Raw genomic sequence first — 27,790 nt, forward strand, 5'->3', positions numbered from 1 at the left:
TTCAATTAGGGCTGACTTTTCATTATAAATCTCTGGTTTTAAGGAATGCTCCGATTGGCTGGTAAACATTTGAGACTGGGAGAATAAGGGAGGTGAACCGCAGCGCTCAGCACAATCTACTCATTAAGATTTTACACTGTTAATTCCAGCCTCCCCTCGCTTCAGAAAATACAAAAAAAAAAAAAGGAAAAGTCCATGATCTCTGTGATCTCTGTAACTTCTTTGAATTTTTCTGACGTGTTGCAGCACTTTGCCCTGTTACATCCTTGCTACATCCCGGGGGACATATCCTCAGCTGGCTGCAGGGACCATAAGGTGTACTGAAAGGCTGTCATAATTACAGTTTAAATGTCATAATTACAGTTTAAATCAAGGCCTGTTCCACCCACGTGTGCATTTTGCCAGTAACACGTTCCATGGTCCAAACTCTGGTGTAAGGAGGAACTTTAGGGATTTAGCAGCAGCCAAAATTTGCAGAATAATGGCCCAAACTTGAAGATGTTCCCTGGCTGGATAGATACAGACACTGTTCTCCTGAAGTCATCTACATCTCTGCAGATGGAAGGGTCAGAGAGAGATATTCTATGCCTGAAAAGCAGCTCAAAGTCACCCCTCTTCTCTGTTATATCACCTATTTCACAAAGGCTCTGTAGTTACCAGCAAATAAAATAAGAGCAGGACACAAAGCATGGCCAGCTTATCCATACTTCTTGATGGTCAGGACACTGCCTGGTACAGCTGTGGCTCATTGCGACCAGCCTGCCCCCAGACAGTCACCTGAAAAGCCCGTGGAGATATCCTTAGTCTGAGACAAACGGTTACAGGTGGGAAAGAGGGTGCCTGCACAGCACACTGCTTCTGGAGCTTCTTCCTGCCCTTGGAATGTCATTCCAGTACAATTCGGTTCATTCAGATAAAATATTCCTCTGGAAAAGGGTCTGATGGGAAATCAACCCCTCAAAAAGATCCTCAAAAAGAAAAAGGGGGATAGCCTAACATCTGAAGTACGCAAGCTGCACCACCTTCAGATAGAACCCAGCATTTCCATTCACCTGTGCCAACATACGGCAAGAAAAATTGAAAGTATCAGAACAGCAAGATCAAAAAAATCTAAAAAAGGTCATAAAGAACAGGGGGTTTCTCACTGAACTTCGGATGCCTAGCAGCAAGGTGTCTAGGTCTGAGCTAGTCACCCTGAACTCCTTTGTGGACCACAGAGCCTGAAAGCAGGTATATTCCACTTTAAGAGGAGGTAAAATTACAGCAGTTAAACTCAAAATGAAAACTGCATCTGTAAAAGCAATTTGTCTTCTTTTACTATTTCATGTGAAGAAGACTAACTGCACCAAGATTACGGAAGACTGTCAGTCTCAAGCATTATTAAATCGCAAAAAGCTACGCTCCTACTCTGCCCCCAGCTCACTTACCCAACGGCCAGAAGTTTGCCTTCTGGCTTCTAGCACTCATTTTGTTTCCTTTTTGGCAGTGCAATATTTATTTTTTTTTCCACAGACAAAACCCAAAACATTGTTTTGAAGAGAGAGATGAAATTCACCTTTGTTTTAAAATGAAAGCCACACAGGAACTCTCAAAGAGCAAGAAGCAAGTGCAGCCTACAGCATTCAGGCAGTATAGACAGGGAAGGGAGCTACATATTTCCACTAAATGGCCTCTGAAGGGCACAGAGAAGAAGGGATTAAGTAGCCAGTGAATGCCCAAGCTGGTGCCTCACAAGTGAAGCTGTCACTCTGCAGGCCTCACAACAGTAAAATCTGGAGCATCGGGAAACTGTTTTCACCCATTCTGAAAGCAGCACGTTTTAAGGACCACGGGTTTGAATTCAGGCACCCAGAATCCCACACTTAAACCACTTCTTTACTCTCAGTTTTAGGCAAATTTCACTCTGTATTCCCCTAAATCATGTAAAACCACCTAGGAATCCCTTCTTAAAAGCTGAAGATCCAGCCTTGTTTCTTGAAGAGGAAACTCACACAGCCTTCAATGTGGCAGAAAGGATGCTCAGAGTGGATAGCCCGGCTTGGCACCTTCCACTCAGTTCTACTTCAGCAGAATAAGAAAGAAAAAAAAAATGAAATCAGTGTTTTATATCTATTTGTGCAGGTGTAAACACTGACCTTCAGGTTAGGTTTCCATGGCACAAAGCCGCACATGCAAATGTACCCAAATTATTAGAACCAATACAACTGCATTAGTTACACTTCTTGCTCATCACCTGGGCTAATCAGCCAAGAAGACACAAATTTCACCGTTCACATCCTCAGCCACGCTCTTTGCTCTCTCTGCACAACATGCTGCTGGGAAACATGCAGAGACCTACAATACAGGTGACTTATGCACTTTAAGCCAAAAATACAGTAACTTTATTTGGCTTTATGAGTCAAACAATATGAGTCTCAAGTTGAAAAGCCTTAATTGGCTCAGTTTACTGCTTTGCCCTGTTTATCTTGTCCTAAATCGGTTCCTATCAAACTCTCATCAGAGAACTTTTCGGTTTTGTGATAGATAACATTTCATATTTTCACTATTAATCCTCTCAAGATTTCTGGGATTTCAAGAGCAGTTAGTGAAGTGGCTGAAGCCTTTCACAAATAGAGCCCTAATCCTGGGAGATCAGTCGTGATTAGGTTCTCAACTTTTTAACCCGTCCTTTTAACCATCCTTTCTCTGTAGATTTACCCACAGCAGTGGCCAGACACCCATCTCCTGCCTGCCTGTTTGATCCTTACACCCCAGTGCCTCCGCAGAGGCATGCCAGGAATTCCAGGAAGTTTTTTATCTGTTTCATCCTGGTTCCAGCCCTACTGCAAGAGCACTCTCTGTGCTACACAGAGACCCGTGTCAGGTAGCCTGGACCTTTTAAACATTTGTTACCTCCTGCAGCCACATTATATTTCTCAGCTCCCCTCAGCTGCAGCAGATTGTTACCCCTCCAGCTCCCTTCTCCTTGCTCTCTGCGGTCTCGCTCTCTCTCGGCACTACAGAATTAAATATTTTCCATGCCCCTGAAGAGTTGGTAACATCATCCCATAAATTTCAACTAAACCTCAGGCACTACTAGATCAGAAATAATTTTTGAAGTATTCGTTCACTGACTAGGTATCCAACTTCAGCAGAAATCTGCTAAGCAAATAAGTTTAACCTCCTTACACAGAAAATATATTCCTTTTAGCAGCTTATTCAGAAAAATAAGCTCCTTTTACAAGCTATTTTTGGTTGAGAGAAAATATATTCATCCCAACAGAGCTTGTTCTCTAACAGGTCACTTTCCAGTTACATATACTTTTTGAAGCAGTGGAATTCATGCCTTTGAAAGGGTTCCTGCTTCATCCCAGATTCATTTAAAAGAGTTTCACATGTCAACTGTAAGATGCATTTCCTTGCTTTTGATTTCTCTTTCATGCACTTACCCTTTCTGCTCTTTGTATTGTCTATTCACATTTTTTTCAATAAAAATCAATATAAAAATAAAGCTAAGAAAGATAAATCACAGGGATTAACTGCGTTCCTGTGCAGTTCATTGTTTGCATGATCAACACACTCAACAAACTTCTGGCTCCAATGGTTTTCTTTAAAGCTCAAAACCCAATAAATTTACATTTATCTCGTGAAAATTCTCTGAGCACCCTCCTACCTAAATGGCAGGCCAATCATGCCAGGACTGAATGTATCTCCTTGCAGTGGATGTCCATAATGATAATTATGGTTTATGATAATTAACAGTATGTCCATTATGTTGCTAATTGGTTCTTTTTTTACTTGACATTAAATCACTTTTTTCTGCAGTTTGCCAAAAAGTGTTGTGGTTTAACACACGAATACTCAATCTTTATCCAGAGTGCCTTATTCAAACCTGTCCTTTACCACATAGAAATATGTTAACATCAAAGCCACCAGGTCTCTTCTACACTGGAATGTCACCGTGGATTAGTTTGCTCGCTTTATTTGCAGCGACTTACCTATATCAAATTGAAATGCATCTGTGCAACTCTACTATGTCAGCCTAAGATACTTTCCTTGTTAATCATTGCATCCACAACTTTACGCTTGTTTGAATTAGCTGCTCAGCATTCTAAGAATTTATCATGTGGTGCAATGTTAAATCACTCAGGTCTATAATTTTCAGCATGCTGTGGCACGTTTACAAGAAACTACAGGAATCCTGGGACTGAGGTCAAGCGAGCAAACTCCTAGAAGCCTCCCATCCCACCAGCACCGCTTCCCAGCTGCTCTCTGGCAGCCCAGAAAGCACAACACTGAGGCTCCACTATTTGGAGAGCCATCGACACAAGCCAGGTGACAGGTGTGAATTTTCATCCTTGGATTTGGCTCCTTGGTTTCCATGGATAAGGACAGGCTCCTTCCTCCATCATTAGGCAAGCGCCACCAAACAGCACTCACAGGGCTTGGGGGCTTATTGCAGTCCTCATTTCCTTGCCACCCTCAAAGCCGCAGCCACGTGGGCTGTGAAAATCCCACCTGAGCCTACAGGAAACACTTTGGGCCAACAATCAAGGGGTTTCAGCCAAGCTGTCTGAGCAGCAGGAGGGCAGAGTGGGAGACAAGGGAAGATGCCACGTACAAGACCACTGCCAGGTATGGGCTGCTCCAGTCAGACACGAGGCAGTGGGGAAGAGGTCTCGTGTTCCTGGAGTTTCTCCTGGAATATGTTCAGTTGCTGTATCATACACTGGAGTAGGAGAAAAAAAGGACATGGGGAAAGGCACAGAGAAAGGCTTGGGCGAATTAACAGGATTAAAGCAGAAGGTTTATTCCCTGGAGTTTCTCCTGGAATATGTTCCCAGTTGCTGTATCATAACACCGGAGTAGGAGAAAAAAAGGACATGTGGAAAGGCACAGAGAAAGGCTTGGGAGAATTAACAGGATTAAAGCAGAAGGTTTATTTGATTCAGCACAATGAAACCTGGGTGGCGGAAAGGTCTATGGGGGGAAAGCCCTTGCAACTGTGTCAGCCTCTTCCTGCAAAGGGCCTTTATCAAGTGCTCCCCATGACGTCCTGTTTCATAGAATCATAAAAACATAGAACATTTTGGTTTGGAAAGGACCTTTAAAAGTCATCTAGTCCAACCCCCCTGCACGAGGGACATCTTCAACTAGATCAGCCTGCTCAGAGCCCTGTCCAGTCTGACCTTGACTGTTTCCAGAGATGGGGCATCTACCACTTCTATGGGCAACCTGTTCCACTGTTTCACCCTCAGTGTAAAAAATTTCTTCCTTTTATCTAGCTTAAATCTACACTCTTTTTGTTTAAAACTTCTTCACGGAAAGGGTTATCAAGCATTGGAATGGGTTGCCCAGGGAAGCGGCTGAGGCACCATCCCTGGAGATATTCAAAAGATGAGTTGACATATGCTCGGGAATATGGTTTAGGTTTGGGTTTTGTTTTTTTTTTGTCAGAGTTATAGAATCATAGAATGGTTAGGGTTGGAAGGGACCTCAAAGATCAGCTAGTTCCAACCCCTCTGCCATGGGCAGGGACACCTCCCACTAGAGCAGATTGCTCAAGGCCACATCCAGCCTGGCCTTGAACACCTCCAGGGATGGGGCGTCCACAGCTTCCCTGGGCAACCTGTTCCAGTGTCTCACCACCCTCATAGTAAAAAATTTCTTTCTGATATCTAATCTGAATCTTTTTTCTTCCAATTTAAAACCATTTCCCCTTGTCCTATCATTACCCTTCCTGGCAAAGTTAGGCTGATGGTTGGACTAGATGATCTTAAAGATCCCTTCCAACCTAGGCGATTCTGTGATCCCTTGTCCTTTTGCACCAGCTCCTGCTCAAAAGCCTTTGCTCATCCCTGCTGTAGTCCCCTTTAGGTACTGGAAGGCCACTATAAGGTCTCCCCGGAGCTTTCTCTTCTCCAGGCTGAAGAGCCCCAACTCCCTCAGGCCTGTCCTCACACGGGAGGTGCTCCAGCCCTCTCATCTTCATGGCCCTTTTCCGGACTTGCTCCAACAGGTCCATGCCCCTCTTAGGATGGCGGCTCCAGAGCTGGACGCAGCACTCCAAGTGGGGTCCCACCACAGCTGAGGGGCAGAGTCACCTCCCTCGACCACGCAGCTCCGGATACGGCCCAGGTGGGCTTTCTGGGCCCAGGTTTCCCTCAAGAAGGCCGCGCGTAGGCCAAAAAACCCCGCGACCCCCAAGAAAGCGTCCGGGGGCGGCGGAGGGGCAGCGGACCGGCCTGGCTCGGCCGGGCCTGGCCTGTCCCCGGCGGAACTGCGGTGGCCGGGCTTTTTTGCGGCGGCAGAAGCGTGAGGGGCCCGCGGCTCCCGCCCGCCCTCCAGGGGAGCGCTGCAAAAAGCGCGCACCGCCTTCCCTCCGCCGGGCGGCGGCTTGGCCTCGCCGGCTTGCCGTAGCGGGGCTGGCGAGGGAGCCGCCGCCGCCGCCACCGCCGTTGCCGCCGTTAACCGCCTGCGGGACTTCCGCGCTGGCTGAGGCCGCCGCGATGGCGCAGCAGGGGCCGAGCGTCACGCTGTCCCTCACGCTGCCCATCACCTGTCACATCTGCCTGGGGAAGGTAACGGCGGCGCCCCTGCCCTTTTCCCTCAGCCCCTTCCCGCGGTGGCGGTGGTGGTGGGCGCAGGGCCGGGAAGGGGGAGTCCGGCCTCCGGTGGGGTCGGGGCTGGGGGGGGCGCCCGCTGTGGCCCGCAGCGGCCCGCACCCCTGGGCCCCTCCGGTTTTGTCCGTGGGGAGAAAGTTGGGGTGGGAGATCCCGTCCCCAAGGGGTCCCGGCAGCGGGCGAGGTCCGTTGCCACCGTTGGGATGGTGGCTACCGTGCTCCCGGCCCCCCTTGCCCCCTCCAGGAGTCCCCTGGGGGCTGTTAGAGGTCCCCCAGGTCGCCCCTGCCCCCCAAGGATATTATGGCTCCCAGGGTGAAGGTTTTGAGGTTTGTTTTCTTTTTTTTTTTTTTTTTTATTTCTTCCTGTATTTGTAGGATAATCTGTGTTAAAATGCTGGGTGAGTTTGCGTTGGAGCATGCTGCTGTGTGGTAGAGGATAAGTGGAACAAAGAGGGAATGTATAACCAAGTGGATTTTAAAAAAAAAAGCATTGAGCCATGCTGCAGCAGGCTGGAGAAAAAGTTTCCACTTTCTGACCCTTTCTTGGTCCCTTTCTCTCCTCCCTGGGGAAGCAGAGGGCTCTTGCTAGTCTCTGAAAGCCCCAGAGCTAATTTCATAGCTGTCACTAATTGCTTCTCAGATTCTCTGCTTATTCCCCGTTACTCTGTTTTTCTCTTGTTCTCATGCTTTCCGAAACAAAACAAACCTCCTAATAAAGCACAACAGTAATTACAGGGGAAGAAATAACCTTCCGTGTTTGTACTCTGGCATTTGCTGTCCGGTTTCTTTCTAGCTCGCGTGGCCTTTACTCCAAGACATTTTCTGCTGGAGTGGTAACAAAAGAATAGGTGCATTTGGTGTATAAAGTAGGTGTAGGGCTGGCAGTGAAAGTAGTCAGACGTCTCCCTTTTCTCAGCTTTCTTCACTGTGACAGAGGGTGATGCTTTTAGCAACCACGCTTACTGGTTTCTTGGCTTTTCTGCGGAAGCCAAGCAAGACTTCCTGGCTGCGGTCCTGTTACCTCTCTTTTTCTATTTATCTGTTTAATGAAGATGGAGGGGAACACAAATTTACTGTGTCTGTAGTACAGAGTGCATCCTCTTGAAAAAGAAGTGAGTGAAATCAAACTGACAATATATTTGCTATTTGTATCTGATCCTAGTGACTTTCTAATCTAAACACTTGATAGATTCCTTAGGTATTTACTCATATTTTGCTGCAAAGCCACTGGGTTATTTCAGGCCACTGTTTCATATTTCCACTTCTTTTCTGGAGTTGGTCAGGAATATTCCTGAGTTTGTACTGGAAGAGATTTCCACAGTCTTCTTATTTGGGATCTTGCACTAAGGTCATTTATTATCGTTATTTAAGTGAATCTACTAGTGATATCAGTTATAAAGGTATTTGAATACTTTTGGTTTTAGATGCATGAAGCTGTTTAGATTTTGCCAAAGTTGACTGCTCCGGCTGTCCTTTTTTTTTTAATACACGCTTGAAACTTCGTTGGAAAACTTAATGAGAAAAAGCTCTTCTCAAGAGTGAGGTTAGAGGAAGAAAAAGTTGTTTAGTTTAAATCTAGGGAAAAATCTTACCAGTTTTGTCCTGTCCTGTAGGCATGTCGCAGTTTAATCCCAACTGGCAACCAGGATGACAGCTGTTCACTACTTCCCCACTTTCCTCCCCAGTGGGATAGGGAGAATCAGAAAAAAAAAAAAAAGAAACCTCATGGGCTGAGATAAAGACAGTTTAATAGAACAATAATGGAAGAGAAGATAATAATAATAACAACAGTAGTTATAAAAGAATGTACAAAATGAGTGATGCAGTATAGTTTCTCACTGCCCAATAATGGATTGCCTAGCCCATCCCGAGCAGGAATCGTGAATTCCTGCCCCATGGCCAGCACTCATTTATCTACTGAGCATGACATCTATGGTATGGAGTATTCCTTTGGCCAGCTTCTCCTGTCTATGCTCCCTCTCAGCTTCCAAGGGAAGCTGAAAAAGTCCTTGACTGAATATTAGCATTACCTAGCAATAAATAAAACAATACGTGATCAACAGTATTCTCATACTAAATGTAAAACACAGCAGCTACTAGGAAGAAAATTATCCCAGCTGAAACCAGGACAAGGTGGGAGCAGAAAGTGTCTCGGAGGGTTGACATATTCTAATACTTCTGTGGTTTGTAGCGTAGGCTTCAGATTGAGTAGAAGGCCTGCCCTACAATCAGAATGTACCCCTTGCTATCTCGGCAAAATTTGCAATGAACTGACTGCAAAACAGAAACTATTTCACTGTGCATAATGGTAAGGGGATAAAAAGAGGTATTGAAGAGAAACTCACTCGATAATGTCAGCCACTCATTGTTTTTAATGAAGCAGAAATCTTGGGGGGGGAACGTTAGCCCATTTTGTTAATGTGAGCAGTGTCATAAAGTATATTGGCAAGATGTGCAAATAACCATTTATAATAAGAGTTAATTGCTTGGATAAATTTTGTGTTTGTTACCTGAATGCTCTTTTAACACAGCCTGGGCTGTCTTCTAACATATCTTTATTCATAATTAGCGAGCAGATCAGAAGCCATCTGACAATACGTGATAAACAGTATTCTCATACTAAATGTAAAACACAGCAGCTACTAGGAAGAAAATTATCCCAGCTGAAACCAGGACAAGGTGGGAGCAGAAAGTGTCTCGGAGGGTTGACATATTCTAATACTTCTGTGGTTTGTAGCGTAGGCTTCAGATTGAGTAGAAGGCCTGCCCTACAATCAGAATGTACCCCTTGCTATCTCGGCAAAATTTGCAATGAACTGACTGCAAAACAGAAACTATTTCACTGTGCATAATGGTAAGGGGATAAAAAGAGGTATTGAAGAGAAACTCACTCGATAATGTCAGCCACTCATTGTTTTTAATGAAGCAGAAATCTTGGGGGGGGAACGTTAGCCCATTTTGTTAATGTGAGCAGTGTCATAAAGTATATTGGCAAGATGTGCAAATAACCATTTATAATAAGAGTTAATTGCTTGGATAAATTTTGTGTTTGTTACCTGAATGCTCTTTTAACACAGCCTGGGCTGTCTTCTAACATATCTTTATTCATAATTAGCGAGCAGATCAGAAGCCATCTGCATCGGGCCGTTAGGTTTACTTGACCTAGAATATCTAAAGGTCTCTCCTGTTGGTTTTGGTGTTGACAGTTTGCTGGGGCTTAGGCACAGGATTCTGTGTGTGTGTGTGTTGAAACCCCTCAGGATGTCTGGGGATTTGTTCACTGCTATCAGCGTGCCTGCTTTTCCACACGTGTGCTCCTCCGTTAATGCAGCTTGAAGGTGCCTTCAAAGTTAAATAGATGTGTACAGGATTTGATTTTGCCCTGAGTGGGAATCACATTATGTGTGGGGAAAAATCAGGAAATTGTTCAAATCACCTGGCTGATCGAGGTTTCCCAAATGAGCTGTAGTCTTTCTAGGCATTATGGTCGATTAAGGAACTGAAACTGTGGTGTAATTCAAGTGAAATGCTTTTCTCAGTAATGAGTATGTTGTGATCCCCCACCCCACCCCCCCCCGGGGTTCTTGCAGTTGGTGGCTCAGGGACTCTGTGGAGGGCAGTGGCACCCTCAGCCATTGTGTGACATTTCAATAGCATCTTCTCCTGTTGTTGTGTGGGTTGCTTTGTGTGGATCCTGAGCCAACGAAAGTGTAAACCTCAGCCCTGAAATGAAACTTGTAAAGGTGTGTAAATCAGAAGCACTGTACCCTGGAGAGTAATAAATGTGACTTACTATTTTGCTAGGGATATGGAGTAATCATTCACTTGCAAGAAGTGCGCTTCTATGTCAGGTTTGGGGTAACTGAGGGTCTCTTGCTCCCTGGGGGGGAGACCTGCACTCCCGAAATGTCTTTTCCTGTTTGGATTATTTTATGTTATTCTGCTCTGTATCCTATCATTGCCATCCATACAACTATTCTCAGGCTGCTTCTGAGTAAGAAAGAAGTATGGCCAGAGAAGAAGTTGAGGTTTTTTTCTTCTTGCTGCTGGTGGGAAAGCCAGAGAAAGCTCTTTTTCTAGTAAAGAAAAACTGTAAGTGACAAGATAACTCTTTTTTTTTAATAACTGAAATTGTAATATTTAACCATTTCCAAAGCATGGGTCTGCTAATGTTTGCGTTAATCACTAAAAAAAAAAGGGCCTCCTTAATTAGAGGTGAAAGTGTGCAGAGACATGGAGAAGTCGCTTAGTTTCTATTCACACCTTCAGTAAGCTTGGGTTCCTGTTTCTGTATAGATAAATCCTTTAGCTCCCAGAACTATCACAGATTTTAAAAATCCTGTAATGTGACAGGGGCATAGATAGTAAATTGGAGAAGAAGCTGGCAGATCTGGGCCTTAATCCAGATCCATGTGTACGTCAGTGGTAAAATGCTTGGGCTTTAGCTTGTGCAACACTGATTGTATGGGTAGGATTACTACAGGACACATCTAATGCGTATTTAGAATTGATTTCACTGAATTTCACTGAATTTTTAGAGTTGGAAGGGACCACAGAGATCATCTAGTCCAACTCCCCTGCTGAAGCAGGATTGCCTAGAGCTTGTCAGAGCATGTTACTCAGGACAATATTAGCATTACCTAGCAATAAATAAAACAATACGTGATCAACAGTATTCTCATACTAAATGTAAAACACAGCAGCTACTAGGAAGAAAATTATCCCAGCTGAAACCAGGACAAGGTGGGAGCAGAAAGTGTCTCGGAGGGTTGACATATTCTAATACTTCTGTGGTTTGTAGCGTAGGCTTCAGATTGAGTAGAAGGCCTGCCCTACAATCAGAATGTACCCCTTGCTATCTCGGCAAAATTTGCAATGAACTGACTGCAAAACAGAAACTATTTCACTGTGCATAATGGTAAGGGGATAAAAAGAGGTATTGAAGAGAAACTCACTCGATAATGTCAGCCACTCATTGTTTTTAATGAAGCAGAAATCTTGGGGGGGGAACGTTAGCCCATTTTGTTAATGTGAGCAGTGTCGTAAAGTATATTGGCAAGATGTGCAAATAACCATTTATAATAAGAGTTAATTGCTTGGATAAATTTTGTGTTTGTTACCTGAATGCTCTTTTAACACAGCCTGGGCTGTCTTCTAACATATCTTTATTCATAATTAGCAAGCAGATCAGAAGCCATCTGCATCAGGCCGTTAGGTTTACTTGTCCTAGAATATCTGAAGGTCTCTCCCGTTGGTTTTGGTGTTGACAGTTTGCTGGGGCTTAGGCACAGGATTCTGTGTGTGTGTGTGTTGAAACCCCTCAGGATGTCTGGGGATTTGTTCACTGCTATCAGCGTGCCTGCTTTTCCACACGTGTGCTCCTCCGTTAATGCAGCTTGAAGGTGCCTTCAAAGTTAAATAGATGTGTACAGGATTTGATTTTGCCCTGAGTGGGAATCACATTATGTGTGGGGAAAAATCAGGAAATTGTTCAAATCACCTGGCTGATCGAGGTTTCCCAAATGAGCTGTAGTCTTTCTAGGCATTATGGTCGATTAAGGAACTGAAACTGTGGTGTAATTCAAGTGAAATGCTTTTCTCAGTAATGAGTATGTTGTGATCCCCCACCCCCCCGGGCTTGTTGCAGTTGGTGGCTCAGGGACTCCGTGGAGGGCAGCGGCACCCCCAGCCATTGTGTGACATTTCAATAGCATCTTCTGCTGTTGTCGCCTGGGTTGCTTTGTGTGGATCCTGAGCCAACGAAAGTGTAAACCTCAGCCCTGAAATGAAACTTGTAAAGGTGTGTAAATCAGAAGCACTGTACCCTGGAGAGTAATAAATGTGACTTACTATTTTGCTAGGGATATGGAGTAATCATTCACTTGCAAGAAGTGCGCTTCTATGTCAGGTTTGGGGTAACTGAGGGTCTCTTGCTCCCTGGGGGGGAGACCTGCACTCCCGAAATGTCTTTTCCTGTTTGGATTATTTTATGTTATTCTGCTCTGTATCCTATCATTGCCATCCATACAACTATTCTCAGGCTGCTTCTGAGTAAGAAAGAAGTATGGCCAGAGAAGAAGTTGAGGTTTTTTTCTTTTTGCTGCTGGTGGGAAAGCCAGAGAAAGCTCTTTTTCTAGTAAAGAAAAACTGTAAGTGACAAGATAACTCTTTTTTTTTAATAACTGAAATTGTAATACTTAACCATTTCCAAAGCATGGGTCTGCTAATGTTTGCGTTAATCACTAAAAAAAAAAGGGCCTCCTTAATTAGAGGTGAAAGTGTGCAGAGACATGGAGAAGTCGCTTAGTTTCTATTCACACCTTCAGTAAGCTTGGGTTCCTGTTTCTGTATAGATAAATCCTTTAGCTCCCAGAACTATCACAGATTTTAAAAATCCTGTAATGTGACAGGGGCATAGATAGTAAATTGGAGAAGAAGCTGGCAGATCTGGGCCTTAATCCAGATCCGTGTGTACGTCAGTGGTAAAATGCTTGGGCTTTAGCTTGTGCAACACTGATTGTATGGGTAGGATTACTACAGGACACATCTAATGCGTATTTAGAATTGATTTCACTGAATTTCACTGAATTTTTAGAGTTGGAAGGGACCACAGAGATCATCTAGTCCAACTCCCCTGCCAAAGCAGGATTGCCTAGAGCTTGTCAGAGCATGTTACTCAGGACTGCATCCAGGCGGGTCTTGAAAATCTCCAGAGAAGGGGACTCCACAACCTCCCTGGGCAGCCTGTTCCAGGGCTCTGTCACCCTCACTGTGAAAAAGTTCTTCCTCATATTCAAGTGGAACCCTTTCTGTTCCAACTTGTGCCCATTGCCCCTTGTCCTCTCACTGGCAACTACTGAAAACAGTCTGGTTCCCTCCTCCCTCAGCCCGCCCTTGAGATACTTCTAGGCATTAATAAGGTCTCCCCTCAGCCTTCTCTTTTCCAGACTAAAGAGTGCCAGCTCTCCTTTTTGGCTCTCCTTTCCAGTTGCTTACTTTCTCATGCTAAAGATTAATTTTTTCCTTCCTAGTTTGACTACTAACAGAATGAAAGAGGAGGATATTGGGGATGGTGAGGACTTCTTTTAAGATTGAAAGTGTTCTCTTGAACTTGGGTTTTAAGTGCAACACAGTAGACTCTGAAGTAACAGATGCTGATACTTCTGTTTCAAAAACCCATTTCTTGGGCAAAGACAGGGTGGAGGAAAAACAAATAATGATTGCTAAGACCCCTAACGCAGATACTAATGTTAAGTCTTACGAGATTTGAGACTGTGTGTTACAGTAAACTGTAACAGAAGCTGCAATAAAGCATAGATTATAGGGGAAAGTAATTTTATTCCGTATCATATTTGGTCCCTCTGTGCACACTTACTTTCAAACAGGGTTTATAGTTAAATGATAAGGGAGAATAATGCATTGTCATTAATGTTTTCTAACAGTTTGTTTACCCTCCTGTTTTGGAAGGGGAGGGAAAGCTTCTTGAAAGGATCAGTGTCTGATTGGAATATTTAATCCTTCAGTTAGCTGCCCCATTCTTGGGTAATGACTTATTTAGTAGCAATGCATATCTAGCATGAGGCTTGAATTAGCGATTGCCGGTTCATGTTTCTGCTCTGTGGTTTTGGCCTTTATCCTTTTAAAGCTGATTTCCATGAAGCTGATTATGTGCAGGCTAGAGTTAATCTGTAATGCTATCAGTTTTAGTGACACCTCTTCCAAGGCAAAGTGTTGGTTGTTGCCAGGAGCAATCACTCATTCCCTTACTTTTGGAAATCAGTTAATGTATGTCTTTTGGTTCTCTTCTACCTAGGGAGGCGGATGCATTTCACTGGAGTGGTTGGCTGCAGTTCTTGAAGGTTGTGGGGTGAAGGAAGAATGCCTGCCACATTTTGTTAATACATTTGGTTAATGAGCAATTGCAATCAAGGACCCTAGTTGAAGGTGCCTTCAGTAATAGGGAAATTTGGTGTTGTGAGTCAGGACATCACTCCCAGCTAGCCCTAGTCTCTTTCCTGCAACACCAGACTTTCACTGAGAGGCAGGATAGTGTATTTTCATATTCTGTTACCTGAAAGAGTTTTAAAGTATTCATAGTGCCTTTCTCTTTTTTTCTTTTTCTTTTTTTTTTTTTTTCCTTAATGCTAAAAGGTCCGTCACCCGGTCATCTGTGTAAACAACCATGTCTTCTGTTCCATTTGTATTGAAGTGTGGCTGAAGAACAATAATCAGTGTCCAGCTTGCAGGATTCCCATCACTCCTGAAAATCCTTGCAAGGAAATTATAGGTAAGGACAACTGTAGGCTTTGAAATAACTTTCTGATATTTACTGCTCAAGGAGATTCTTTTGAGTCCAAAGATGTCTGGATATTTTTTTTCTGTGTTTTTTTTTTTTTTACCAGCATCTAAGGAAGATCTGACTTAAAGTTTTCTGGAAGCACACATAATAGCTACATGGTAAAAATTCCAAAGATAGTGTGTATATTAATGGCTAGATTATTCAAAAGCAGCAAGGACCCTGTGACTCTAATGACAGTTTTTTAAATCTTGGTTGGATGGTGCCTTTAATTTAAAAAAATGTACCTCGCTTGATGTACTCTACATATGCATTGTAGCCTCTTGTCCAAAAGAATGATATTTAGCTGAGAAATTATGTACTTAAATACAGATTTTTGAATGAGTATGTAGTCTTCTTTTCTTTTTTGTTTGTTTGTTTTGTTCACCGTTTCTTCCCCTTTGCTTTATTTTTAAGAAAATGCACAGAAATAAAACAAAGCGACAACAGCTGAATGAGGATCTGAACTTCCCCAGAGCTAGAAAATACTATGATCTTTATTTGATATAAAGTGTCAGCTCTGCTGTTTGGTTCTGAGAGGAAAATACATCTGAACAATCTCACTTTAGAAACTTACATAATCTTGTACTAATTATATGTGGGCTTGATTTCCCTGTGTCCCTCTTAGCTCTGTCTTAATAGTATGGTTCTAAATAAGACAGAATTCTGTCAAGGAAAATACAAAATTCAAAAATTCCAAAGTTGTCTTCCTGCTGTGAGGCAGGACTTTGACTCCTAAACGTCCCTAATAGATATTCCTGTTTAACCTGTTCTGAAAATGAAAGGACTTTAAAACTCCTTTGGTAGTAGATTTGTCCAGTATTAGCTGTATTTGTAGCTGATAATGGGAAAAGCACTGTAAGGTGGGTTGCTAGCACTGAATTGACTGAAATAAGAAACAATGTTTCTTTCATCCTGTGCTTCTTTAGGAGGAACGAGTGAAAGTGATCCTATATTTAGTCCGACAGTCAGAAAGCACCTACGTAAAACAAGGCTCGAATTGCTCCACAAAGAATATGAGGTAAGGACACGGGCAGTGTTGTGACTTTCCAGGTGAACTGCAGCTGCTAAATTGGTGCATAAAACTGATCCTTTTGCTTTGAGTCCCATTGGTTTTAATTTGAGTAAAGGTTTATACTGAATCTACATGAAACTCAGCTGCAGTAGGATTCCACCTTTTGGCTGAAGTTACGAGAGAGCATTTGCTGGTGGTTGAAGTGGTCCCACTGAAGTCACGGTGATATTCTTTCTGTGCTACAGGTAGCCAAGTACAGCCAATTCTATAGTTTTGTAGGAATTCCACCCCCAGGTGTTATGGGAAGGTTTATTTTATGCATATTGGGTGTTGGGAGTTTTTTGTTTTGTCTCCAATACAAATACCAACATTTTCTGAAGTAATTCCCTGTTGTTTAAGAAGATTAAATTACCTCTTAAAGAATGTTGTCCACTGGAACCTGAACGTAGGTTAATTTTTATCATTGTTGCTTCATTGTTTTCTGAAAGTGAGTGAATGCTTGGAAGTTTGTCTGCACCCTCCTGCTGGAAAACTTGCTTTTGCTTAGGAAAAAGGTGGAAAGGTGTTAATAAGGAGTATGCTTAGTTTGTTTTCTCAGCTGTTGTTTCTTTAGTAGTAGCAGTGTGAGGACATGGCATATTTTGCAAGGAAACCTGTCTCACAGGGAGGAGAATGAGAGCAAGGAAACGGACGCTGTGTATCTCCTTAACACTAGGGAAGTGAGGGCTGTCTTTTATGACAAGCTTGCCTGTAGCTCAGGCTCTTTCATCCTCTTTGAAAGGAGTCAGGAGAAGGAGGTTTCCTGCCTTTCTATTGAATCAACTCCAAAATCACACAGATAGGCATAGGATGACATAAATCTCTCCCAAAAACTAAATTTAAAATGATTGTTCTCCTTTGGGGGGGAGGGAACAGGAGGGAGCAAACTTGATTATTTGTGCAAATATACCTTGGATTTCTGTAAGTGCCATATAGGGCCTCCTTTACTAATCTGACCTTGAGCAACTCAAGTGTTTTAAGTTGGCGAACAGTGTAAGAGACCTGTTTTCAGGATAAATTATTTCTTTTCCCTCTCTGACAAGAGGCTTTTGAAGGTTTTTGCTTCTCTGTGGCTTCAGACAGATACAGCTAAGAGCTTTGTTCTTTGCATTTTGAGAGTCTTTCCTAAGATGTTGCTAGTTCTGTGTAGCTGGAGCAGCCTCTTCCAGGCAGTGTTCTGTCTGTTTTGAATCTTGAGACTTTCGGTAGCCGAACATGTGATGTTTCAGAACGATATGAGAGAAACATTCTCAAATAACAGCAAATGAGTCAGCAGAGGACGACCTTAAGAACACTCTTGAATACAGGAAATCCTCCCACGGAGTGTCCTAATAATAGATTCATGTTGCTGAATGCTTTGAAGCTTTTGGTCTGCCCGCCAGTTTGTTCAGGGTCCTTTATGTAGCCAAGGGATTCCCTTTGCTAAAACCTTCACTGTGCTTGAGTGTGCAGGCTGATTAAAATCCTGCCTAGAGCACAATCCATAAGCATACTTGGATATATGTGTAAGCGAAGGCATGCGTCTGGGCTTGCCAGAACCCATGTTTCTAAAGGGCTGGGGGAACTTGCCAGTATTATTTAATTAATCTCACGCATTAGTTTAATTCCTGTCAATTTCTGACACCTTTAGGATGAAATAGAGTCCCTGCAAAAAGAAGTGGAAGATCTGAGAGGTAAAAATCTCAGTTTACAGACACAGCTGAAATCTCTTCTGGATCCCACGGCATCGGTTTTGTCTTGCCAAAATGAGGAAACTGGCCAGTCAGCAAATGAAGCAGGTACCGGTGGCCCAGAAACCCCAGAGGAATGGAGCAAAAAGCTGAAAGCTGCCAATGAAATGTATGAAAAAGTGATGGATAATGTGGAAAAGCTAAAGGAGGTAATAAATACGTTTCTTTAGCTATCTTGTAGCGTAACCGTTTCCTATCTTGTAATGTAACTGTTTCATGTTAGTTAAAGAGGAGTGAGAGCTAACATGACCTTTAGGTACTTCATAGATCCAGAAGAAAGAGGAAAAAATTGAATTCCAGTGACTGTTGGGGTATCATAGTATTTCCATACAGCCTTAGCAAGTGTCAGATGTTATTGCTTGTTCTAGTGAGTCTTGCATGTGACTCTTCTTCAAATCCTCTGTCACTCTATGACTGGGTAATTGGATTATAGTAGCACTTGTCAACGGTATTGATGACCAGATTTTTCAGGCTTGCAATAATCTATATAATATATCTATTTTACAACATTCAGTGGCCAAACACAGTACAGTTGGCTGAGGCAGATTTTGCACTATTGCCCTCCCTGCTAGCCGATATTTTTGGTGCAATTTGCTGAGACAGAGTAACTTGACCCCTTGACCGAAAATAGACAAGCTTCAGCATTTTATGACCAGAAGATCCTTTACTGGAAACCTGCGGCTTTTTTATACATCTTGAATGTAATATAAGAGAAAACCTGATACTGCAGAAGGAGAGATGCAGGAGATAGTCATGCAAAAATGCATCTAAATAAAAATATCTTGCAAAATCTACCTGCTGGCACAAGAAGGATCACCTCAAACAGTGAAGAAGAGTGAAATTTCAAGATAAATTTGAAAGGCAAGGTGGGAAGAACTGGACTTGCGTTTATTTAGAATGCTACCTTTATTTCTTCTCTTAACAGTCTTGGGCTGCCTACTGCAAAACCAAACCATTATGTGTTTTAGGACATTTTTTTTTCCCTCTGTATTTATAGTGTTTACACTTTTCCTGTGCTACATACTCAGAGGCCCACACTATACTGTTCTGCCATTCTATTGTTGTTAATGGAACACTACTAGATTTGCCTCTGTAATTTAAAGCAAATTCTGGCCCTAATTGGACTGTAAACACTAAAGGGAATAAACTGGGTTTCCAAAACTAGCTTTCTCAATAGCTTAGCTAGACTTAGGCTTCAGCTTTACAGGCTGGGACACATCTTTTGCCCTCCTAAGAGGATCTCAGGAACTTCAGAGTCGCTGGCAAAAAGCAATTTGCAGCAAGGAGTTCTCATCTGCCTAATTTTTTTGTATTTTTTTCCATTAAGTTAAAACTAACTGCATTGCTTTTTTTGTGTTTTTGTTTTTTTTTTTTAAATGTGGTGACTAAATTTTTTAATTTTTTCCCTAAGTAAGAAAAAGAAGAATGTAGCAGGGACTGAGGAAGGGGTGTGTTTGGTTTTTTTTCAGTATAACTTCAGCCTTAGCAATAAAGGTTTTAAGTTTATGGAGTCTCTGAATTTGGTTGAGGGTTAGATACGAATAGAGGTTTAGATGGGTTTTAGTGACCAAGTCTTAAACTGTGATCATTTAGGATGGAAAAGACCCTTAAGGTCATCAAGTCCAACACTCTCTTTCCATCTGTACTTGTTCAACAGCTGCTCAGTTTCAGAAGTACCTAAAGTCACTTGGCTCTTCTTGTATTACTTGTGAGCATGAGTTGACCAACCCCAGTCTGAACAGCAAGACCTCATTCCCATTTACACTCAATGTGGAACCGGAAACCTTCTTATCCCCTAAAGTAACTGACCCAGAAGCTTCAACCACCCATAACTTCTCAGTGATACAGTGTCCCTCAGAAATTGTTGCCGCCATCACTTCCTTTTTAAAACCAAACTGAATCAGAAGACAGCAACCACCTTTATCATGTAATGTCCTAAAGCAAAGATTCACAACATAGGCATTATTATTTGAGTGGATTCATAATGAGTATGGAAGTGGTGATACAAACCCCATAGTAGAAATAATGCAGCTACATGAAGTCATTAATATCTAGACATTGTGCTGCAAGTGGGAATCCCTTGCAGATTACTGGCTTGGAGAGTAGAGTGCACTCTGTGGACGAAGGACACTGAAGAGGTTCAGTCCTGCCTTGCCATGTGCCAGGTGGGTGCCCTACCTACCTACCAACTCTACACAAGTCATGCAATTTCCTATTTGATTGTACAGCTGAGGGAAATGTGTCTCTGGAAAGAGTGAAAGATCTTGGCCATGTTGTCAAATGGTCTGATGCTCCTTTGGAAGCGAGGTGTCCTGTATTCTTACGCATTGCTTTAAGAATAGGTTTTTGTGCTTTTTTTTTTTAATACCAAATAGTTGATACTCAGCCACCCAAGCCCTAGGCTTACCCTTCCCATTCCTGCTTTGCCAGACTCTTTCTGCCCCTAGGAATATTGTGGCGTTTGGGGGGAGTGTTTTGGTTTTTTTCTGCTCCATCTCTCCTACCTCACACTGTCTTAGCCTCGCCTGGAGAGGTTGCTGGGGGTATTCATATAAGCATTTAGAGTTTTCTGCCTCTCTTCTTGCACTGTTTGATGCTTCTGAAAAAGTACATTTCATTCATGAGCCCAGTTTCATAGCTTTGACTTTGGCTCTAACTCCAGATCATACTTTTGTTACGCAGCAGAAGCGTCATCCAGCTGAGGCTATGAATTACAAGTCCTGGACTGTGGGGCTGTTTTCAGGAGATTGAGCAGACTATGAAGTACACAGAGTATTTTCTGTTTGTTAGGATGGTGGCATTCATTGTTCTGAAACACGGCAGCAGGAAAACTCTTTATATGAAGTATCTTGTTAACAAGGCTGTCCACTGAACTGAGGAGAAGGAATTGACCTCAATTCAAGGAGTAAGAAGGGTTGTGAATCAGGAGTCTTCATCACAACGTCCTGGAAGAAAGTGAAGAAAGACTGCAAATAGCTTGTCGTAATGGATTTACATCCATAGGATAACTGTGCTTTAAAAACAACAAGTAAAAAAAATCCAAAGTAATCTTACTCTAATTTGGAATGGGGGAAGCTGTTCAACATTAGTTTTGCTGATACCTGCACATTGTAATGTTAATGTACTTAACGTATTTAGGTAATTAGTTTTGCTGATTGTAATGTTAATGTACTTAACGTATTTAGTCATGTGGAAAAAAAAAACATGGAATTGCCATTAGTACATCTCCGTAATGACTTTCTGTACTAACTAACATAGCTGTGTTTATTTCCCTAGATAGGACACTTGCGATGTATTTTGGGAATATAAATAAAAAATGTCTGTTCGCTATTCAGTTTTGCAAGCCATTTCCCATGGTGATTTTTAAGTGGTGTCCCTGTCTGAAGGCTGCTTCCTGCCTTCACATTTCTAGTTCTGTCTCTTTAAAAAGGAGAAACAGCTTGTCCTATAAATATTAGAAGTCATTTCTGCTTTACTGTATACTTATATATTTTTTTTCCTTTTCTTTTCCTTAGGCAAATAAGAAACTGAGCATGGAAAACAGTAGCCTTTTAAGAGAGAATTTGCGACTAAAAGCTGAAGTTGATAGTAGATCACCCCAAAAGTATGTGAATATTTTAAAAGTTACTGTATTTTATTTATAGACTGTTTAACTGAAGTTGTAGGACTTCAACGTAAAAGTGTGGTGGTGTACATGGTGTTGGGTATGGGTCTCCAGGTAGACTTTGGAATTTTTGTCCCCATAGACTTGGGTGACAAATGCAACTTACAGACTAGCAGCAAGTCTGCAGTGAAGGAACATGACACGACTACGAGTACATTATCGGGACAAAATTGAAGACTTGGATTTATTACTTGAATTCTATAGTTAACTTATTTTTGTTATTGGGAAATTTCTAAATGTAGTATATGGTCAAAGTAGAAGGTCTGTTACTGAGTGCAGAGGTTGTGGTTGTTTGTATTTGTTTTGTTTTGTTCTTCCTTTTGCTGCTTTCAGGGTTTGTCCTGCGATCTTAGGCTCCCTGTTCAAGGAAAGTCCCTGATGGCTTTGCGTCTGGGCGAGATATGTAGAATCGAGCTTCTGTAGCATGAGAACATAATTCCCAGAACTGACACCTGTGTCTTTAATAGTTAAAACATCAGTGACACCAAAAAGCAGAAATAGTGCCTACTGATTACAGCTGCATGCTAAGTACAGGAAGTACTCCTCTCCTTGGAAGTACTATGTGGAGCAACATGTTATATTTTCAAAGTTGCGTTCCTTTCTTTCGTTGGGTTTTTTTTTACCTTTTTTCTCTCATTGGTTTGGAACTTAGAAAGCTAAGAGCAGCATTATGCGGTGCTTTTGATCAAGGGGATTGAGAGATACCTGTGTAATGTGAGAAGAGAGCTCTCTGGATTTTGTTCCAGTTCACAACTCACTTTCTGGAAGATGAAATTCATCCTTATAGAGAGCTTGCTTGCCAGACTGCTTGTCATTCAAAACCACAGGAAAGATGATGCATGATCCTTGTTCTATGCTGTTAAATGCATAAAAGTACATTCTGCTCTGAAGTCCCCTAAGAAGGGGGAGAGAGCCCTGTTTAAGGTCTTGGCAATGGAGAGGGCTTTAATGGCATGGAATGTCTTTTTCCATAAGATTTGAGAGTGAGTTGATAAGGATGGCAAGCTTGAAAAGTAAATATATGTAACTAAATAAATCCTAGGGAAAAAAAGAGCTAGAAGACACCCAGATCACCTTACTTGATAAACTCCCCAGTGGAGACAATTCCTATTTCTTCTTGCTTGTGCATGCTTTACCATCCTATTGGTCAGAAAAATTAGATATCAGAGGAGAGTGTGTGTGAAGAACTAGACTTTGTTGCAAGCATATTATTTTTCAATCTTTTGCCAGTGTGGCCTAAAACAAGAGCCAGTCACTTTCTTCTTTAGAAGCACAGGTATAGCCAAATGTTATTAGAAATTGGACAGTGTGAAGGTCTGTTTTGCAACCCAGATGCGAACTAGGTTGGCCTGTCTGTGGCTCTACAATTAAACCTTTTTAGGTTGGTTGTCCAATTCTTCTAGATATGTGTGACTTAAATCAGAAGTTTACTGTTTCTTTTACTTGGTTTTGCTGTATTCTCACAGCTTTCTGCTGTCTATGGTTTGCTTCAGTGGAAGCAATAATGATTAGAACTGGGTACTAGATTCCAAACGGAGTCTCAGTAGCACTAAATGGAGCAGAAGAACTTCTTGTGTCTTATTCTGTCTTATGTTGACATCTTGCAATACCATTTTGTTGCTTCCTTTTACCTGGCACTTCTAACATGAATGGCCAGTGCCAGTTCTGCTAAATAGCTACTTAAAAAGTTATCGTCCTACCTCATTTTGCATTTGTGCTGCTAATGTCCCCTCCCAAAGTGTGAGACTTTACCCATGTATTGGCTTTCTTCAAGTTGATGCTTTGATGCACGTGTCAAGCTTAAAGCAATGCTTTTGAATTTAAGTCATGTCCTTGAGGTGGTAGAAAGTCTCTCCCATCTTACTGTTGTTAGCAGATTTCATAAATTAACTTTCACCCTTGTAGTAATTGGTCTGGTCAATATCTAGACCAGACCTAACATCAAGACATTTTTAAAGTGTTCTGCCAGTTCTGATAGCAAACTTTGATAATATCTAAAAGGTCTTTCAACGAGGCTTCATACATTGAACAGGGCATGCAATAGCTGTTTTCTTACCTTGCTTATGAAATCAGGATTGAAGGCATAAGCATTAGAGCCCAATAATGTAACTATAATTAAACTTTTCTGGGTGGGTACACTGATTTTCCAGTACAGTTGTTTCAGTGTACTTTATTCAGAATTGTTCAGAAGGTAGTTTTTGGAAGAAGTCTCTGAATGGCTTTCCAGTGCAATTTAAAATAGCTACTGGATTGGATCTTTGTAATTTAGTGTCGTCATCCTTGTTTCATTTGTCATATATTTCCTAGCTTCAGATAGTCAGGTATGGATTCGTGCTTAAGCAACTGGCTAGGTAACTAATGAAAACTTGTATCAAATTATTTTCAAAAGAATTTGTCAGTATTCAGTCCCCTTATCACAAATGTAGTTCATTTTGTGCATAATGACACTGGAGGTAAATACCACGACCTAAATTATTTTAATAGGCTTTGCTTTACACTGATGGCAGATGAAGGATCCCGTTGTATCACACATTCTACCTCTGACATCACAGGAAAAATATAATTAGCGTTCTTCAGTGGTCAATAAAAAAACTTTCCTTTTATCATAGTCTTGAATTGCTTTTTTCTTTCTTCATATCCATTAAAACCTGCTGAAAAATGTCATATATGTCAATAAAATTGACATTGTAGCCATGTCAGGGATTTTTACACAATTTTTTAATTGATGATGCCGATTGATTATTTTTTTTCCTGAAACATTTTTGCAAATAGATCTTCACCAGAATACCATACTATCATATAGTTGGGACATAGGTCTGAAAAGGAAATAAAAGTAAGTTTCTTGCTCTGATTCTTACCAAAAACCTGTGTTAATCTTCCATTTGTCAGGCAGATCAAACTGATAGTTTAGTGGTGGTTGCTTGCTCTTTGTTTGCTCTTTCTCCTGAGGAATTTTCAGTGACTTCAATTTTCCTGATACAGAACAGGAAAACTTCTAAAACTTAAGTTTTGCAGGATGATAAAGCCCTATTACTTCCAGCTCTACTTAAAATAGAAAACTGTTAGGTCTATTGGCAAGGCACAATGGATCTAAAAGCATTTTTGGCAGAGGGCTGTTTGCTTTTTACCTGAAGGAAAATAACTAGCAAGTCCATCTACTCCAGGGTATAGTGTATTTTATGAATGGTTAGATTCAAATTAGCTTGAACCAGACTTCTAGGCTTCCTAGGAGTCTTTTCCCTAAATATTTAATTTCTTCTGCCAGTTAAAATCCCAGTCTGAAAAACTATTTGTAACTTGCAGAAAGTTGTTGCATTATCTCCGTTCTCAGGTTTGTGAGTTGTTTTATTGTGGTTGTTTTGGGGTTTCTTTTTTTGCTTTTTCCAGTTTTACTAGACACAAATCTGGTCTAGATTTGTGGCTTCAGGTACCCGCACATTGAAATCTACGGCTGTTGACTATTTGGGTTCCACTTATGCCAGACGCTGTAATTTGCTCTGCTTTTCACTGAGCCTACAAATGGGCTTCTAGTAACCTGTGTCCAGGGTGCAGAGGGTAAGAACACTGCTATCTTCCTACATAGAATACTGGGCTACTTTCTCACCTCCCCACAAGCTTGCTGTCCCAGAGGGGTGGCCGTTTGCAAAGACCAGCTGCAGTGTGCCCCAAAAAGTAAATAGGAGAAGATGCTATTTAGTAGCCTTCACAAGAGCTTTGAGTTCTTGAGTCGTAGCATTAAATCCCAAGGAAGCACCCACTCTAGGCACGAAGAGTTAAACCTTAAGCAGAGGGTAAGGACATTCAGTTCACACTCCTTGGTTTTGTGGGTTTTCTGGTGGTTTCTTTGTAGTAATTCTGAAGTAATCCTTTCTGACTTGTTGCTGTTCCCTGACCTTGGGTATAATCTGACTTTCTTACGTGGAAGACCAATGCTGCTTCACTGAAAGATGGTAAAATGCTTGGAGCTTGTCTGAATTCACCCAATTCCCTAAGTGAAAGGAGAAGCTCGTTTCAAAGAATGTACCTGACTTCTGTTTAAATATTGCTGCTCTACAGTCATCCAGCAAACAGCAAAGCTTGGCCTTACTCTTGTGATGTGAAGGAAGTGGACTTCCATGATGCTTAGGAGAGATTTCATGCAGATGGCCATGTGTCTTCAGATTGACTTGTACTCTGTGAACTGTGCAATGAAGGGGATTTACTGCTTACTATTTGCTTATATTGAAAATAATTTGATTTTTTGCAAGCTTAGAAAATTAGCCATAGCAAGTGTTTCTACTATTTCCTTCAAGAAGGAGCCTTTGTACACTTTCTTCTGTCAGCCAGTCTGATCTGCAGAATGGAAAGCAGCAGTAGCCTATACCCAGGACTACTACTTCAGTGGAACCAAAGTCCACTGTTGTTTCATTTTTTTTCTGGCTTCAGATCTTAATAGAGAAACCTGTGTGAGTTGTATCTCTTGACTTTTTTTTTTGTTTGTTGTTGTTGTTGCTTACTAGGAAAAGGACAGTAACTGTTTTTTCTTCTTAAACATGCCTATTCAAATATCACACACTTTTAAGGCGATTGTATACAACCTGGGATATTGTCAAGATGTAGAGGGTGACTGCAGAACTCATTCTCATCCAGTTGCATCTTGTACGTGGTATCACAAAAGGGCTGTAGAAACTAGTGGGGCTTTCAGCTGGTTTGTTCTTGGATTTCCTACCTTTTTCTTCCCATCCAACTGCAGAACCCAAGTGAAAATATGTATCTAAATGATGGGACTGGGTTTCGTTGTCCACTCTGGCATTGTCCCAATCCCAAACTGTGACAAGCCCTGACTGTACGTTGTCATTTCTCACTTCTTGTCCTTTGTTTCCTTTGGAGGATGAATCATGCTCATGAATCTGAGCTGCAGGGCAGCACCCAGTCTGGGCTATGGGGTTATTAGAACTGGAGAGTCATCTTCTGTGGTATCCCTGCAGCCCCGGTCTTCTGTACATGGTTACACAGGAAAACTATTTCCTGCAGCTGCTTAGTATCCACGAAGAGAAATGTTTGTATGAGGTTGTGTGGTTTTAAACTGAGTTGATGTGAGTTAAGGGCTCAGCTAGACAGATCTGCTACGCTCAGTGGTTACTGATGTGTGAAAATAAAACCCTAAAGCTGAATTTAGAGAATTGATAGATAAGAAGAAACAACTGGAAAATTTTTCCTTTTGTTGGTGGGAGACTATTAAATTTCCTAAACAGTTTCTAAATGGACATCTTTGGGAGAGCCTGAGCGTAACTGAGGGAATAATGGAATAACGTGTTGTGGAATAATGTGAAAGAGCATTACTCAAGCATTATAGCTGTGATGTTAGTTCTTCTTGTCCACAGTAGATGAGAGCTGACTGCAGCTTTCTGATTGGCATCAAGTTAGAAAATGCTGGGACGAGAAGAAGGATGCTGAGGAAATGTCCTGAAATCCGTTGTGACCTCAGACACTGTAACATATCTAGTACATCTGCCTGGGGCTGGCAGCTGTGATATAGGACCTATAGGAGACCTGTATCCTTCCAAAGTGATAGCTGGAGGCCAGCAGCCTTGTAAAAGACCTTAGGCCATCTAAAACGTCACTAGGTGTCTGTTGAAGAATCCAAACCCCACCTGAAATGTCTTTCTATTCGCTTTGAGTCACCACTAGTTTCTCTGGGCTTTCAGTTTTCTATAGAAAGGATGTATTTGAAATAAATGCAGTGAGATACAAGCTCATTGTTTAAGCTAATGAACAAGAACTAATGAACAAGACCCTAACACTGAAAAGACCTTGTCCCTTGCTGAGGGAGCTGGCAGACGTTATCGCTGGACCACTCTCGATCATCTTTGAGAAGTCGTGGAGAACAGGAGAGGTGCCTGAGGACTGGAGGAAGGCCAACATCACTCCAGTCTTCAAAAAGGGCAAGAAGGAGGACCCTGGGAATTACAGACCAGTTAGTCTCACCTCTGTCCCTGGGAAGGTGATGGAGAGACTCATACTAGATGTCATCTCCAAACAAGTTGAAGAGTGGGGGGTTATTGGAAGTGGGCAACACGGGTTTACCAAGGGTAAATCATGTATGACCAATCTGATAGCCTTCTATGATGCCATGACCGGTTGGTTGGATGAGGGGAGGGCAGCAGATGTCATCTACCTTGACTTCAGCAAGGCTTTTGACACTGTCTCCCATAACATCCTCATTGGGAAACTGAGGCAGTATGGGCTGGATGAGGGGACAGTGAGGTGGATTGAGAACTGGCTGTGTCACAGGACCCAAAGGGTAATTATTACTGGAGCAGGTTCAAGTTGGAAGCCTGTAACCAGTGGAGTCCCCCAGGGGTCAATACCTGGACCCGTGCTGTTTAATATATTCATCAGTGACCTGGACGAGGGGACAGAGTG

The 27,790-nt window shown here is 42.1% G+C and overlaps 1 protein-coding gene across 1 annotated transcript in view; it reads left to right on the forward strand.

Moving 5' to 3' along the window:
• The first annotated feature begins 6,417 nt into the window (after nucleotides 1-6,417).
• Nucleotides 6,418-27,790, forward strand: part of RNF219 (ring finger protein 219) — a 27,805-nt gene continuing 6,432 nt past the window's right edge. Inside the window, exons 1-5 of the mRNA XM_014955493.1 lie at nucleotides 6,418-6,560; nucleotides 14,754-14,889; nucleotides 15,867-15,958; nucleotides 17,622-17,870; nucleotides 21,237-21,325. Of these exons, the coding sequence (XP_014810979.1) occupies nucleotides 6,489-6,560; nucleotides 14,754-14,889; nucleotides 15,867-15,958; nucleotides 17,622-17,870; nucleotides 21,237-21,325 (638 nt within the window). The 5' untranslated portion in view covers nucleotides 6,418-6,488. The remainder of the gene's footprint in view (nucleotides 6,561-14,753; nucleotides 14,890-15,866; nucleotides 15,959-17,621; nucleotides 17,871-21,236; nucleotides 21,326-27,790) is intronic.

Source organism: Calidris pugnax, unplaced genomic scaffold, assembly GCF_001431845.1.
Source record: "Calidris pugnax isolate Ruff unplaced genomic scaffold, ASM143184v1 scaffold153, whole genome shotgun sequence".
Classification (NCBI taxonomy): Eukaryota; Metazoa; Chordata; class Aves; order Charadriiformes; family Scolopacidae; genus Calidris; species Calidris pugnax.